Source organism: Excalfactoria chinensis, chromosome 1 (assembly GCF_039878825.1).
Source record: "Excalfactoria chinensis isolate bCotChi1 chromosome 1, bCotChi1.hap2, whole genome shotgun sequence".
NCBI classification, from domain to species: domain Eukaryota; kingdom Metazoa; phylum Chordata; class Aves; order Galliformes; family Phasianidae; genus Excalfactoria; species Excalfactoria chinensis.
Genome location: NC_092825.1, coordinates 155,358,369 through 155,374,092, shown reverse-complemented (window position 1 = coordinate 155,374,092; position 15,724 = coordinate 155,358,369). Strand labels below are relative to the sequence as shown.

Genomic DNA, 15,724 nt, shown 5'->3' with positions numbered 1-15,724 from the left:
CATATAGCTCTTACACTGCAGTCGTTCCCTGTGCTTTGTGGGACGGAAAGAACTATTTATTCTTATTACCAAGTAAAACATTCAGGCTATTTTGTTGTGAATATTTTTCTAATGGACATTGTACGGTTTGTCAATTGGTCACTACTTGATAACCTGAATTTTTGTCTTTGGCAATCAGGAGATAAATTGTACTCATGCATAATTGTTTGTGTGGATGAAAATTGTTAAATAACAGTGGTGAAACATGTTTTTGAGGTTTTACATATAACATTTGCCGGAGAAAATCTTGCATCTGGAGGTTGTGCAAAGAGAAGATGTTGGATGTTTCACCTTCATTGGTCCTAAGTGAAGTAAAACATCAGCTGTCTTGAAGAGACCAAAAAAAATGTTCATCATTTTAAAGGGTTTCTGACTTTCAGGGGGGTGAAGGCTCACAGCCTTGTCACTTCTGAAGTATTTTATAACCCTGAAGTACTAAAACACTTATCCCCATGTTAAACAAAATAGAAGTATTTTATTTGACCTTAGTCTTTTGCTGTAATTTGTAGTATGAGCTGTTCAGATAACTGATCTCATAAATTGAAGGGGTTCTGTCATAGCAGTGAGTCCTGAATGTTTCTGCTCTGAGGGCACAGTTTTCATGCTAGAAGTATTTCATAACAAATTGTGTTCTTTTTGGCCCTTATCGTTACTCTATTTTATTAACTGTATACATATAGTGTAAATATTATAAATGCAAATGTATTATATATATATATATATATATATATATATATATATATATATATATATATATATCAACTCAGTACACTTTTAGTGTGAACTACCATGAGTTAACCTAAAACAACCTAATTGCAATTCTGTGTGACATGACAGATGCAGCTGGTATCAGACCCTGGAGTACTGCCATGCCTTGAGAACTACACATAATCCCTAAGGTTAATGCCTCATTAACCCTTATCCATTTCATAATGTGTCTTTTAAACAATGCACACTTTAAAAAATTCATTTCAGTAGATGCAGATAATATTTGTATGTACATCTGAAGCACTTTCTGCCTTTCTGTTTGGTTGCACCCCACCAGCTTTGGCACAGTGCTTTGCCTTGTGTCATTAGATCAACTGTTGTAGGCTTTGTACCATCCTTGTACCAAGTATAGATCATAGCAATGAAAAATGTCCAAGTAAAACATTACTGTCACTATCATATGGACATTACCAAAACTGAGGAATATTCTGTCAGTCTTCCTAAATAGTGGACAGAGGAAAATAATGTATATCGATAGAGCCTTAGTGTTTATCAGGACCGTACCCTATTTGTCATCTTCTCCTTACTTTCGTCTTTCCGGAACTCCCAGCTGCTCTTTTGTCTTCTAGTTCTCTTCATTGGCAACATTTACCATTTTCAAGTATTTGGTATTTGCCAGACTATCCTTGAAATACCAGTATAAAAAAGCTCACCAAGTTGATAAGAATATAAGAAGTGCCACAGGTTACTGTTTCAATTACTGTTGAATACTGAGAGCATTTACATTTTGTACTTCTTCATTGATGGTGTGGAAACTTGGGTTTTGACTTTGCCTTTGTACTTGTTCAGAATGGCTCCCCACTAATTCTCCCTTGAATGAGGAGAAAACTTTGCAAGTCTAATTCGACAATGTGTAGCTAAGGAGAAATGAGCTGGTAGTTTAAAAGAACAAGTATGTTAAAAGAACTCAGAAATGTAATGGCCTTTTGGCACATACTCTTGTATCAAAGAAATAAATTAACATGTGATTAGATCTTATTTTTTGCTTTTCTTCAAGTCAGACCTGAAGGTAAATGAGCTCATGGACTCTCATTATCTTGAAGAGTTTAGTGAGACAAATGATTGAGTCTTTCTTAAAGATGTTTAAAAGAACATGCTTGAATAGATTGTTCCATCTAAGGTAATTTTATTCTTCTTTTCTTTGTGAAATTGCATTAAATAGATAGTGAGAGCATATAGTATTGTCGGTCACCAGCAAAACTTAAAATACTGAATGCTTAGCATCCTAACTCCTCTTGAATAAATTCTTACTTGCTTCGACTTGTAAAGATGGACAACTTCCTCTACAAGGCAAGAACATACTATCCTAAACCAACATTATTTCTGTCCCTTTGAATATGAAGAATCAGAGCTTTAAACTGAATTGGGCAAACTGTTGTGGTAATTTTTGCCTAAGGAATTTTTTTGTGGCAGTTGTGGAAAACTTAGAAAATATTTGTCTTTTACTTCTGCAGTCACACACATATGTGAATATGCATTCTCTTTAAATGTCTGTCTGCTTGAATTATCACTTTCTGCCTTTGCAAGTTATGCTGTGAGGGATCAGAACAGAAAAAGAATCAGCTAATTGATTTTCTTTGGGATTTATCTACCCACAGTTCTTTTTAATTTGATTTTTTCACATCTTCCCCTCTGCTGAACTTCTGTTATCTCACATCACTGAAAATATGAGTAAACAATGCCCTAATAGGGCGCTGGGTAGACTTTTGTACTAAAATTCAGGGAAAAAAAGTAAGATATCTGCAAGCTTGTCTACATTTGTAGTTGGGAATGTATCCAAAATATTCGTCATAGCTTTTGATAATGGTGAAACTTTAATTTTTTAATCTTTTGTTGTTGTTGTTTGTCCCAGCTTCTGAATTTGTAATAAGATAATGGGATGATAAACCAGAAGATGCTCACGTGCAGTGCTTTGCTGTGACCAATATATAGATCACACTTGGGGGAAGACTTAATCACTGCTTATTTATTCACATTTATTCCAAGCGAAGCTTGTAACACCAAGAGTATTTGAGAGAGCTGTGTAGGTGCAGCTTGTTGCTCTGGTGATAGAACTTTTTCTCTCTCTTATTTTATTTTTAAATCAGAACTGATTTAAAATCTGATTTTACGTCCTCTGGTGTAAAAATAGCAGCCTCAGTCAAAATGCTTGCACTCTTGCACATGTTTTTGTTGGCAGATTCAGGAAAGTTACAGACATGGAAGATGGTTCAGTGCCAAGCCCAGTGTTAGAAACCATTCATTAGCAAAAGTGTCCTCATTTTCTTCATCTGGGAAAATGAAAAAACATAAGTTTTCTGCGACAGTGATGCTATCAATATGATTATTGTATATGTAGTAACAAACTGAGGACTTTTACATGAGGATTCTTTATATTCTGTATCAAAGTTTAATAAACAGGCTTTGTCCTTTTTTTTCCCCTAATAGTGCAACTTTAAAATTACAGAATTTTGTTAAAGACCACAATGGTGAAGTAGCAAACTGTTTTTCTCCCCAGTCCTAAGAAACAGTTTCATCCTTCAGTAAGAAGACAGGTGCTCTGCTGAAGGTGATTTTAGCTCTGCAGGGTGGTTGTGTGCTGAAATGCAAAGGCTGTGATTGCAGAGCTTCCACTGATGAACAGCACTGGTCTTTAACTGTTTTGGTTATGACCTGCAAATTATTTAAAAGGAAAGGAAAACGAGGCAGCATTTTTAGATTTATTTTTCCTAAGAGGCGAACTGATAATTTAAGAAATGTGAGCACAGTTCTTTTGGGCTCTAATTTTATTGACATAAGTTGGACTATGCAGGGGAGAATTTTGCCCTACTACTGTAATTGCTGCATCCTGAATTGCAAAACACCTCCTGGGTCCTGTAAAAACCTTGTTTATATTTGAAACTACAGTTACTGCTTGAAGATTAAGTCATTTTATCCTTGGCAACAAGTGTTTACGATGGCATTAACTGAGGGTTTCTTTTGCTTTCTAATTGCACAATCTTCTTTTTGTTATTCATTAGTGCAGATATTTACTTACCATTTTCCAATTTCACTTGCCCCATATGTCTGACAGAGTAAAAATTGCCTATTCCTTGCTTTCGGAAATATTTTAATTCAGTTTAGCTGAAACACCAACAAAGATGTTGTTTTCCTTCTGATTAGCACATTTTTGTATTTCTGATACATTAAGTTACTGCAGTAGTATGTCTATAAATAACACACAGAAAGTGTTAGCAGCAAGCTGGTTTGTCCTCTGGAGTGTTACATTAGGCTTCAGTAATTGCAAATTATGTGAGATTGCATTGTGAATTTGACCCAAGTTTGACAGTATTTTACTGTGTTCCTGTGACATGTGTAGTTCTGATTCCTTCTATTTAAATGGTTGACTGCACACGGTGTGGGTGGCTGATACAGCTTGCTTCTTGGCACTGGATATAGATTGGAAAGAAAGGAGGGTAATTTTGTTGCTGTTATGATCATTTCTTACTTCTGGGATGCCAGTAACTTATTTCAGAAGTTTTTTCCTAAAATGAGTTAGCATTTTCCTCTCTTCATGTCTACCTGAACAAGAAAGGCTACAGATGTATTTACCCTGTGAGGTTCCAAGGAGTTTGAAATAGACCTGGTTTCCTTGGCCTTGTGCTAGTGAGTAGTACTTAAGGAATGAACTCACCTGAGCTCTTCTTTTCTGCGGTTTCTTAATGGTATAAAAGACCCCTCTAAATATCTTTGGTCTCCTTACTCTCTAACATGTCAAGGGGTAAAGGAGGCAAAGAGAAGTAGGAACTTGTGGTGAAGTAAGAGGAACAGAATCAAGGAGCTTTCACTTGAACTTTGCTCTAGCTGCTGTTGCCAACCAAGGATTTTCTGTGGTACACCACAACCTCTAAGAAGGCACATCACGTACTCTCTGGAGCAGTTCAGTTGAGAAACTGAGCGATGTTAATGTGTTTATAATAGCTAAAATGTGGTGGGAATGCCTTTTGAATACTGCATGCACCTTTTAAAAACATATTACGTACTAGAATCAGGGTATCCTTAAGATGAAATGAAAGGTGTGCATACAATCTGGTGAGAGGACCAAGCACAAAGAAAAGGGTGTGGTGTGGTGAAAGCACAACTCCCACTGACTTCACTGTGCTACTTGGCTAAGAGTGCTCTCTGCCTTCCTCCTTGGTGGTCCACCACCAGGCTTGTGTTTTCTGAGCATCCATTCAACAGTGAGCTGTGTTCCTGTTTATAACCTTGGTGATAACAGCATGCATAGAACTATGCAAAACCAGCAATGCAGTCCTCTTGCTGTAGGAAAGGGAGAAGGAGGGGGAAAAAAAATTAGCTGTTATTTTGTAGTTGCAAAAATATTATTTTCAAGTATTATTTGAAGAATCCACAAATCCTACATTAATGGGCGTGGAAGTCAAAGTTCTTTCTTTTAAATTATGGTAACCATTTTGTTTGATTGTAAGCATGCCTTACACTGATTCAATATGTTGATCTATTTGTTCATCTTTGAACTTGCCACAGCTGGCTGGAATCTCCTTCTGCAGAGAAAAAGACATGCAAAGCAAACCACTAGGAGCTGGTACAGAAAACTGTGCAGGCATCTCTTAGTAAAAGAAAATACAACTGCTTTCAGTGTGGATATGTATCCCTGACATTAGAGGAATGCCTATTTATTTGTCCATTTATGACTTTAGGTACCTGACTGCAGTTATATGAGAATAAGACTGTCCATGTGCACTACTAGAGGATTCTTAGCCTGTTTCTGGTTACTTTTGATGCTTCTGATGTAGTTCCTAAAGTAGTGTGTTTCCACATCTCTGAGTTTCTAGAAGAACTGACATCACAGCATCATCACGTTTTTCAAAGCAGTGGAGAACTGTATTTCAAGTGACAACTTTCAGCAGTATCTATTGATAGGTATTGTGTTGTAGTTTCTTATTACAGCTATGCATGAAGCTGTAGATTCTTCTAAAGGGCCAGATGGAAGAAGATTCATGAGAAGGTGAGAACAGAGCACTAATTTGACTTAGCTTTCCTATGTTCCACTTGAGTCTACAGTAGGGTAGTTCTATTTCTGTCAATTATGCTGTATTTTTTTCCTCTGCTCTTATGCTTAGAACTTTCCTTCCATGGTTTTAACTTTTACACGTATGTGTGTGATTCTCCATTCTCATAAATGCAGCCCATATGAGAGATTGTGTTTGCTTTTTGAGAAGCTCCAGTGTTGCAATTCTGCAGCTGGCAGTTGCCATCTTTGAGATAGAATTTAGTCGTAAATGTCATAACTCACAGTTATGAATGCTCCTATTCTGTTTCAGTGCCAAGTGAAACAGATTAGCTGGTCTCAAGTTGGTTTAATCTAATCTCTTTAATCTGTCTGTGGGTTATATTTATCTGCTTTAGTTTACAGTGGTATGGACTAATGATGCATTCGCACAGTCAGTGTGAATCTCGGTAGAGGGACGGAATCTTCTCAAACTGTTCTTGGCAGGTTTACAAGTGAACTTTTCTTTCTGCTCATTTGTCTAGTTCCATTTTTCCCATTGGCAGGGATTTCCCTTTCCTCTTTCTTATAGGAGGAATAAGAATGTTTTAAGTGAAGCTCATTGCTGCAGTTTGGTATATGTCAAGGGACATACGACCTGGATTCCCATAGGATGAGACTAAATCATTCCAGCAGCACACCTCATACCTTCAGTATGTTTCCTTCCTTGCAAACAAGCCAGGCCTGGGCTGAAGTGCCAACTTCTGAAACACTTGTACAGAGGACAAAGTAGTGTTAGCTACACCTGATTCACTCCATAAGCTCACTGTCACTGTTCTGCACAGCTTGCTAATGCAGTATAGCAGTGTTGTAAATCAATTCATCTCCAACTCAATTCTGATTCTCTCTGGGCCATTTTTGCTAGTGCCCAGTGGAAGGTGATAGCAAATATTAACAAAGGTGGTGTCTAAGTCCGTGTGACAAATGCAGTGTTTCCAATGACCAACAAAACTTACCTTTTCATCCTTAGTGCAAGCCAGCTTTGTGGTATTCAGAGCTTTGCAATACCTTTGTGAAACATGGGGCTTGTAAACAAATGGAGATAGTTAAAGCAATTCATGGGCATGAGTGACCTAACTCTAGAGAATCAATCCCTTTTCTGATTACTGTTAGTAAAACAGATAATGATTTTGCAGATACATATATAAAATAAAAGTAAATTGCAGTTAGGGCTCTCTTATGTGAATTGAAATTGTATTTGCTTATAAATAAATCTGGGGAGTATTTGAACGCTTTTAGGAAGTTATCTTTTTTATAGCTTTTAAATGTGTCATTGTAATAACTCTTAAATCAATCTTAATTGTGTTCGTGTTATAATAATGTCTTCGTGTTGTATTTATTTCCTGCAGGGTGTTGGGAAAAACAAAATAGTTGACAGATTCCTTCACCTTTTAAACAGGCCCAGAGAGTATTTACAGCTGCATAGGTAAGAACGTGTTACATTTTCATTCTTTGCAATCTGATTTCACATGTTGTAAAAGTCACATTTCTGACGTTTAATTTGCTCTTAGTGTTTGATTAAATACTCTGTTATTTTGGGTGGCACACAGACCACAGAAATGTATCACTTTTGTAGGTATAAGCAATAAGGTTGATGAGAGGGTTCAGAAATCTAGTGGAATCACTTCACTTAGCATAACAGGAAGGAAAGCTTGGAGTCTGCTGATGTCAAGTCAAGAAAGTCCCACTACACTACCATTTCTGGAGAGATTTCCCTAAACATGAGGTACTGTGTGAGGGAAGAATTTCAAAGGCTCTTGTTTGAATAAATCATTCATAAGATAAGAAATACTTTTAGCTATTTGTTTTCATTGTCACTCCTGCGTATTTGTCATCTATAAACATGTTTGGATTAGGAAATTATATTTTTTTTTCATATGAAAGCTAGGAAAAGGTTTTCAGTACAACAAAACAATTGAAAACAATTCAAAAGCTGAAATAAACAACAGATTATGTTTGTGAACTGATTTAGTAACAATTTGTCTGCCTGCTGTTTATGGCACCTGGATCAGTAAATGGAAACAAAGACTGAATAGGTATAGACGAATTATTTTCAGTTGAATTGCATCATATTTCTGCTTCATTCCTATTCGTTACATTCCCCTCTTGAACTTCTTAGTTTTATTACCCCATCTCTTTCTGTAATCATTGTTCTTTAAATAGTGCTAATCAAAATGGTCATCTTTGGTATTTTGCCCTTTAGCAGCGTGGTCTCTTTAACATTTTCTCTCTCACTTTCTTCTCTAGCTTTTTGTCTTCAAATGTCTTATTCTTGTGCCCCTGATGCTTGGATAGCTCTACCTCATCACTTTTCTACTGCTGTTTTCTTACATACATTTTCTCCTAAAGTCCCATCACTGATTCCCTAAATACTACTTTTGTGACCTGCTACTCTGATCTTTGCATTGTCTTTCATGTCATCTTCTCTGCCTGAAATAGGCCCCTCCTCCTTTTCACACATTATCACTTTTTGCACGTCTCATTGATTTAACAAAGTTTGAAAAATTCCTTTCCACTGAGGTGTGGTCAAGAAGAACAGTATGTGTTAGTATTGAGATAACTCAGGGGAGCATTGGTGTAAAACAAGTTTGGGATAACGATGGACCTATAGAATGGAATAGGTACAATGTGCTAGATTATAGATCTCCAGAAAAATAAGGTGCCTTTGCTGTAGACTCTTATTGGGTTGCATATTGTTACAGTGTTTAAGGGATAGATAGAAATAACAAATGATGAACCTGAGCAGTTCTAGAAGAACAATATACAGAAACCTGGAATTTCTACTTCCTGCATGGCATTCTGAAATACCTTGCAAGGATCTTAGTCTATATCGTACCTCGGTAAACTTTACAGAGCCTTTAAAGAAGGATTATGATATCATTAGTGCACAGTTCCAGATTACAAAACAAAATAGGAAAAAGTTTACCCTCAAAAAATTTTACCATAGCAATTTTAGACATTTTGTAGGGGAAACACAGTTAATAGCTTACAGCATATAAGTGTTTTATTAGAAAATATTCTAGATTGTAAGCTTCATCTGGATGTTTCTGTGCATTTTGTAGGTAGCTAGCATCAGTACTATTAACTGTGCTAGCAGAATACTATTCCTAAATTTAATACATTGCTCATGTAACTGAATTATAACTCTAGAGGAGTTGAATGTTCTAAGCGTGCATTTATTTGACAGTCTTCAAAGGGAAAGGAATAATATCATTTCTTTTTTCCCCAAGGAAAAACTGCAATAAATTAAATAAAAATTGAAGGGAATTCAGTGTCTGGTGAAGGTGGGAATTCTTGACCCTTTCAGAAATGTATCTGACATTGCTCATCATTAGTCCTTGGAATTTAGGTTGAAGATTCTCTTTAGTTTGCTGTAACAAGTCTCTCTAGAAATGAGCATGCAGCTGTCAGCTGCATGTCCCGAGGCTCTGAGTTTCCACTGAGGTATCAAATCTGTCAGAAGATGGCTGATGACATCACCAGTTCTCAAACATGCCCATGTCAAATGTCGCTTTCTATAATTAGCTGTAAAACATGTACTTAACAATAATTCTAAAATGGAATTGCTGTCTCGGTTGAACAGTGTGCCTTGCAATTGAATACTATCTGTTATGTTCAGGAGTAGGTAGATAGGAATCCTTAGGTAAGAAATAGCCTTGTTGATGACTTCAATACAGATGTAGGCGAAGGAGAAATGATTAGAGTGCAGAAAACTGTAAATGCTTTTAAATTAACATATGAAGGTCTCTAGTAAAAGGTATCATTTCGTAGTAAATAAAGAAGCAAATAAATAACAGGCACAAGTAAGTCAAGGTCAGCCTGGATGAAATTTCCTGATATTCTTTACCTAGAGGTTGGGGAGGCATGGGAACAGGTTGCCCAGAGAAACTGTGAATGCCCCATCCCTGCAGGCATTCAGGGCCAGGTTGGATGAGGCTCTGGGCAGCCTGAGCTGGTGGGTAGCAGCCCTGCTCACAGCAGGAGGTTGCAACTGGATGGTCTTAAATGTCCCTTCCAATCCAACCAATTCTATTTGAGTTCTGATCTAACACTTCACATATTCCAAAAGATTCAGTTGAAAAGTATGCTCCTTTTAGAAGGAGTAATTTTAAAATCTCAAAATTTATGTCTTGTGCAGAAAGATGTTGAGAGGAGATAGTAGACAGAAAAGAGAGTGTTTTCCTTAAACATCTTTTCTAACATCTGTGTTTTCTTGCTCTACCACTCATTTACATGTAAGGGTCAGCCTGACCTTAAGAATTAGATTGTTTATGGAGATTATAAATCTTTCTCCTAGCCTTGCTTACCTCATTGAGAGATTTTCTTGAGTATTATTTACATATATAAATCTATGTGTGTGTGTGTAAGATATGTGTATATATATATTCGGTCACACATACATATGTGTACATATGTACACCACCTTGCAGATAATCATTCTTTGGAACCACCCTTATAGCAGGTTGGCCTGTTAGTAACTGAGCACTTCTGTTTCCAAGCAATTTTTGGAAAAAAAGGCAACCTGAAAACCAACACACTTTGCTTAATTTTTATAAGTTATTTTGGGACCGTGAAACTAAATATCTTAACTGAAATAATGCTGTGATTAAAATTTAATAAGGAAATAAATTAAGAAAAATGTTTGCTTATAAATTATTCAGAAAGTTGACTGCCCTTGCTTACGTACGTCCTAATATTAGAAGTTGATCAGGACACAAAAAGGAATAAGTCCAAAATGGCAGATCTCCTTTATCATCTACAACTGGGGTTATCGGACTCCATCTGGAACTGACAGTTTGGTGTAGGCTCTGCATAGCTTCTGTCTAGGGTTGCACTTACAAAGCTTCTTGCTTCTTTTCCATGCTGAATCAGAACTTTCATCTACTGAGATTACCCAGTTAGTCCCATTACTTTAAGAATAACTTCTGGGAAATAAACCCTGAAATTCTGTTTATTTCTGAGGGATGACTGCGGCCATGGTACTGGCTACATATTATGAAACACATAACAACTTTATCTTGCCTAATGTTAATCTTTAAGGTCTTAAGGCTTTCACCTTGAATGATGCTTTCACCTTCATGATGCTGCTGGGAAAGTGAAAATCTGAGGCAGCTGCAGGCCAAACTGACATCTGTTTAGAAATTAGATGCATGTTGGATGACTTTATTACAAACCTCTATGTCCTCCAAATAAATGTAACTGAGAATCGAATACTTGCTTTATTCCTAAATGTAGGAACCCTGTCAAAACTCATAATTTTATGAACCTTGCTGTTAACTACTCTTGTCATCTCTTGTGTGAGTCATGTGGAAAGAAATCACCTGTGGTTCTTCAGAAAAATGTGAAACCAAACTGATAACATCTTCCTTTAAATTACAAAGTTTCTTGAAACATGAAGATTCCACAGAAGGAAAAAAAAACAGCCAGACAAAAAGAAAAAGCCCAGTAAAGACTTAGGAAAGACTCAGGCAATAATATCTGCCCTATTCAGACTATAAAATCTTCCTTAGCATGGATGAAAGTGGTACATAAAATATAAGCTCCCACCTCTCCTGTGTAAAAGCCCCAGAAAAAAAGTACTGTAGACTTAAAACTGTTGGCTCCTTTGATAAAGAAATAAATAAATTAATTCTACCATCTAATCAGTAACTAATTTGCATGTGAAGAATGGTTTTGCTGGAGTTACTATATCCTTTATCTGACACAATTATGTGTCTGTTTGGAATTCAGTGTTTTTTGAATTACAGTGACAACGATTTCTTCTTGCAGTTCCTATTTCTGTCTGAACTGGTATTATACAACCACAATATTTGCCCTTTTGTTTCCAACGCAGACTTGATTTATGGCTCAGATTGTTTTGTTTGATTGCCTTTGGATTGTGAAGGGACTGCAAAAAAAGCACAAACACCACGTTTTTCAAAAGCTCAGGTTCTGCCTAGGAAGGGGAAAAAAAATCAGTGACCTACATTTTGTATCTGTTTCTTTTAGAATAAATGATGTGTTAGTTTTACATGCTGGAGACATTGGAATATATCAAGTTTCTGGAGTCATATGATTTTATCTGATCTTAGTATTCATGAAGTAATATCCTAGTCTTGAACATATGATCTTAAAAAGGGAAAATAATATTGGCATATTGTTCGTTCTCTGTGTTTATTGCACCTGAAATTTCATTTTAGACAGCTAAATAGAACTGGAGAAATTCTGTGGAGATCACGTAGTGTCAGCTCTAAGATCTGATGTGCAACTTCTGAAAGCTGCCATCACAGCTCTGTTGGTGTTGGATTGGTTTTATGTTATGTAACCAAAAAGAGCAACTGGCAATAGGAACCTCATGAAATTATCTGACATCATGTGTTGTGCTTCTCATTGTTCTATTAGCAAACACACAAAAGGCTCTTTCTCAGTGCAGTACCTTGAAGAACAGTTAAATGTGGAAAGAAGGCCTGTGTCCCAAGCAGCACAGTGCTTTGTCTCAGGGCGACACAATTGACATTACTATATGTCAGTACTTCTTTGTAAAGTTAGGAATGCATTGCATTCGTTGATGTTTTGATATTCTCAAAAGCTGTGGGCACACAGTATTTGGTAAACTGCTCTAGGTGACCCTGCTTGAGACACACATGTTGGACTAGATGACCTCCAGAGGCCCCTTCCAACTTCAAACAATCTGTCATTCTGTTATATACCAACAACTACCAGTAGGTAGGTGACACCAGTGTGTTCTTATTCTAGGTTAAACCGAAATTGTTCAATAGAAGTTAAAAATTAATTCATCTCATTAGATAATCCAGCAGTGCTTGTTCCACGCAGGGAGTCCGTTAGCACTGTCCTTAGGTTTTGTGCAAACATGTCTGTACAAAAGAGTTTTAAAAAGCTGAGGAAATTAAGAAGCAGCTTCGGATTCCGTTGTTTTTGGAACAATAAGAATTAGAATATTTTTTGTAACGTCATTAAGTTTGATAACTTGTAGAACATTTATTTATTGTTATGGTATGAGTGTAAATAACAAGCAGAAATTTCTCTGAGATGTATCTTGGCTTCATGCTGCTTCCACATTGATCAGCAATAGGAAATGCAACAATTGCAGCTCACCATCTCCACAGTGTCTGCCACAGGCATTCCTCTACTCAATTAAAAGCTTTATTGTGTCAGTCCTGAACGTATCAGTCCTTTCCATTGCTATGGGAACTTGGTTGCTCTCAGCTAGTAGGATAGCTGTATTCCCTCTGAGCTACTATGCACAGGGGGCAGCTGATGTCATACTAAGTAAAACTTGTCAACCTCAACTCTGACATCTTGAGTTTGTAGAACTGCAGTTATTTTAGTTGGGTAAGAATGTTGTGGTTGCTTACAAAAATAGAAGCTTTTGATGAGCGTCCCACAGTGCAATCTACATCAATAATTTATTGATGGATTATGATGGTTTTTCTGCTACTCAAAGCTTCAGTGAATCTACAGCAGATGTGAGCCAAGTAGTCCTGTTCAAGCATTCTCTTTCTGCATATCAAGAAAATATTCTTGGAAATTAAACCGTTCATCGTCCACAAAAGTATATGAATTTTTATAAGGTCATGTAACAAAAACAAGGAGAGTTTTTTGGTGCAAGAGAGTTGTTCTTGTAATGTCCAAAAAGTCAAAGCTGCTTGATAAATATGGTTTGATGACTTTTCATGAAACAATATATGAAGTTCCCTTCCTTAGCTTTGATAAAAAACATCTTTTATAAAACGTAGTGCTTGCTCTGGGGTTCTTGCCCTTAAGTTAGCAATACTGTGCATAGTTCTCTGTGTTCAGATAACTTTTTTGTCGCTTTTCTAATGATTGATATAGGCCTCATCTAAAGCATTTTGACTTTCTTTTTGATTGTTGTCTTTCTGCTGCTGGTAGAATCCCAATTCCTGTAAAAAATCTATTTGTTACCTGGTAGTCTTGCTATTATTTTTGATGATAATGCAGTACCATATTCTGGTTATCTCCATGTTACATTCTATTTCAAAGAATTTCTAGATGATGTTGCATCTTCTTGTCAAAGTCGCTGTGTTTGTTTGTGTGATGTGAAAGCGTGGTCCAAGATTCATTTTAGATATCTGCCATGTTTGGGGATGTGGCCTTTCTAATTCTGTAATAAATTACAGTAATCTTTTCTTCCAAAAATTACTTGAGTTTACATACATTATCTTTTTCAAAATAAAAGTAATTTTGCTGTGATCTTTAACAATCAAATTAATTGAGAGGTTTGGGGTAGGAAAATGAGTGTATAGTGTCCCTGCGAGCAATACTTACTACAAACTGTGCATTAATCTTCTGATGCTCTCTTTTCAAGCACATGTAATCAGTATAAAATCTAATTACCTCTGTCCCCTGTTGAGATCGTTTAAATCTACCCTTTGAGCTTTATTGACTTTGGATTTTTTTAATTGTAATTAAAAAAGGAAAAGTTGTTGCAAGAAGGAATTACTTATTCCACTCAACATGTTGTTACTCAAGCTATAAATACCTAATACTGTAGAGCCACAGTGCACTTAATCCCAGAATTACCTTTGAAAGAAGATAGGACTGTGTAAGACAGTTTAAGTGCTGGTATAGCTCTGCAAGTCTTGTTTTTCAGAGTGAATAACCACAGAGAAGTTATGTCTGTAGACAAAGTGCTCTTAAGGCTTCAGTGGTTTGTTAGAGGAATCCATTGAGCACAGTGAAGATGTGTGTGTATGTTTTATACACACACAGAAAGGCTGGCTAATTTGTTCTGCTTGACTTCAAGTCCTGAATTCTTACTATGTGTATGTCTAGAATATTTTCTTTTCATTTTTAACAAAGTAAACTTGCAGTGCATCCTTTATTTTTGATACAGCTTAAGTTTGGAAATAAGTAATAACAACATCTTGTTGTTGCGCAGGTTTATGCTGTGAGGCATTCGGCATGCTAGCTAGTATCCAATAAGTTGTATTGAAAGCTTACAAAAGTTCACATAAGCTAGTAGTCTCTTTTTTCCAGTGTTAGCTTTTCATAAACTGCCTATTGTCAGATTCCAGGTATTAGAGAGCTACTTCATTTATCTTCTTGTAGGAATTCAGTTCGGCTTGAATATCCTGCTGGGTGGCTGCTGGGGAGAAATAGCTTAGGTTAGAAAACCAGGTTGTTTCATTTTCATCTAAAGCTAAAGCAGCATTTTCTAGCTGTTTACTGAGTGAAATGTATTCTTATACACAATGAGGGGAGCTGTAGGGTGTCTTGTTTCCTCATTTGTGGATTTTGCAATTTGAGTGAATTCCCCATATTATGTGCAAGTGTTGCATCTCGTTTTAAAAGATGGATTTTGTAACTTGATTTTAGCATATAGCCTGAATCAAACATGTAATTGGCTTTGGGCTTTGTTCTGCCACCCACAGTTATACTGAAAAATAAGTACCTTTATATTCCAAATAATTCTTTGGATTTTAAACAAATATCTGTCCTACTGAGCAGTTACAATGGTCTAGCAGAAGGAATTTAGAGATGTAATTATCCGTACACGTAGAGAAAGTTTAAAAGGCTTTACACTGTCATTTTACCAGAGAAATAAGTAAGCTGTTTGACTTTTAAGGCATTTCAGAATTTTCTGAACATCGTGGTCATGTCATGCAATGATATCGTGTATAATAGGTAGGCTAGAGGAGTTTATTTGTAAATGTCAGAGTCACACAGATTGCCTGCTTTTCATCAGGATAGTCCATGAGTGGATTAACTTAGCAATTAACAACTTCAGATAGCTCTTGACCTAATTATTTTTCAAATACTCTTGAAATTAGGTCACACCAGCTGGAGATATTCTGATTGAAATGTAATTGAGAAGTTATATGTACATCTGTGTATGTAGATAATTAGATAGATGTATACAACTCACAGATG

The 15,724-nt window shown here is 36.4% G+C and overlaps 1 protein-coding gene across 1 annotated transcript in view; it reads left to right on the top strand.

The window, feature by feature from the left end:
- The window catches only part of VWA8 (von Willebrand factor A domain containing 8), a 162,925-nt gene that overhangs the window by 67,500 nt on the left and 79,701 nt on the right, over positions 1-15,724 (top strand). The window contains exon 21 of the mRNA XM_072358299.1: positions 7,183-7,259. Coding sequence (XP_072214400.1) covers positions 7,183-7,259 — 77 coding nt within the window. The remainder of the gene's footprint in view (positions 1-7,182; positions 7,260-15,724) is intronic.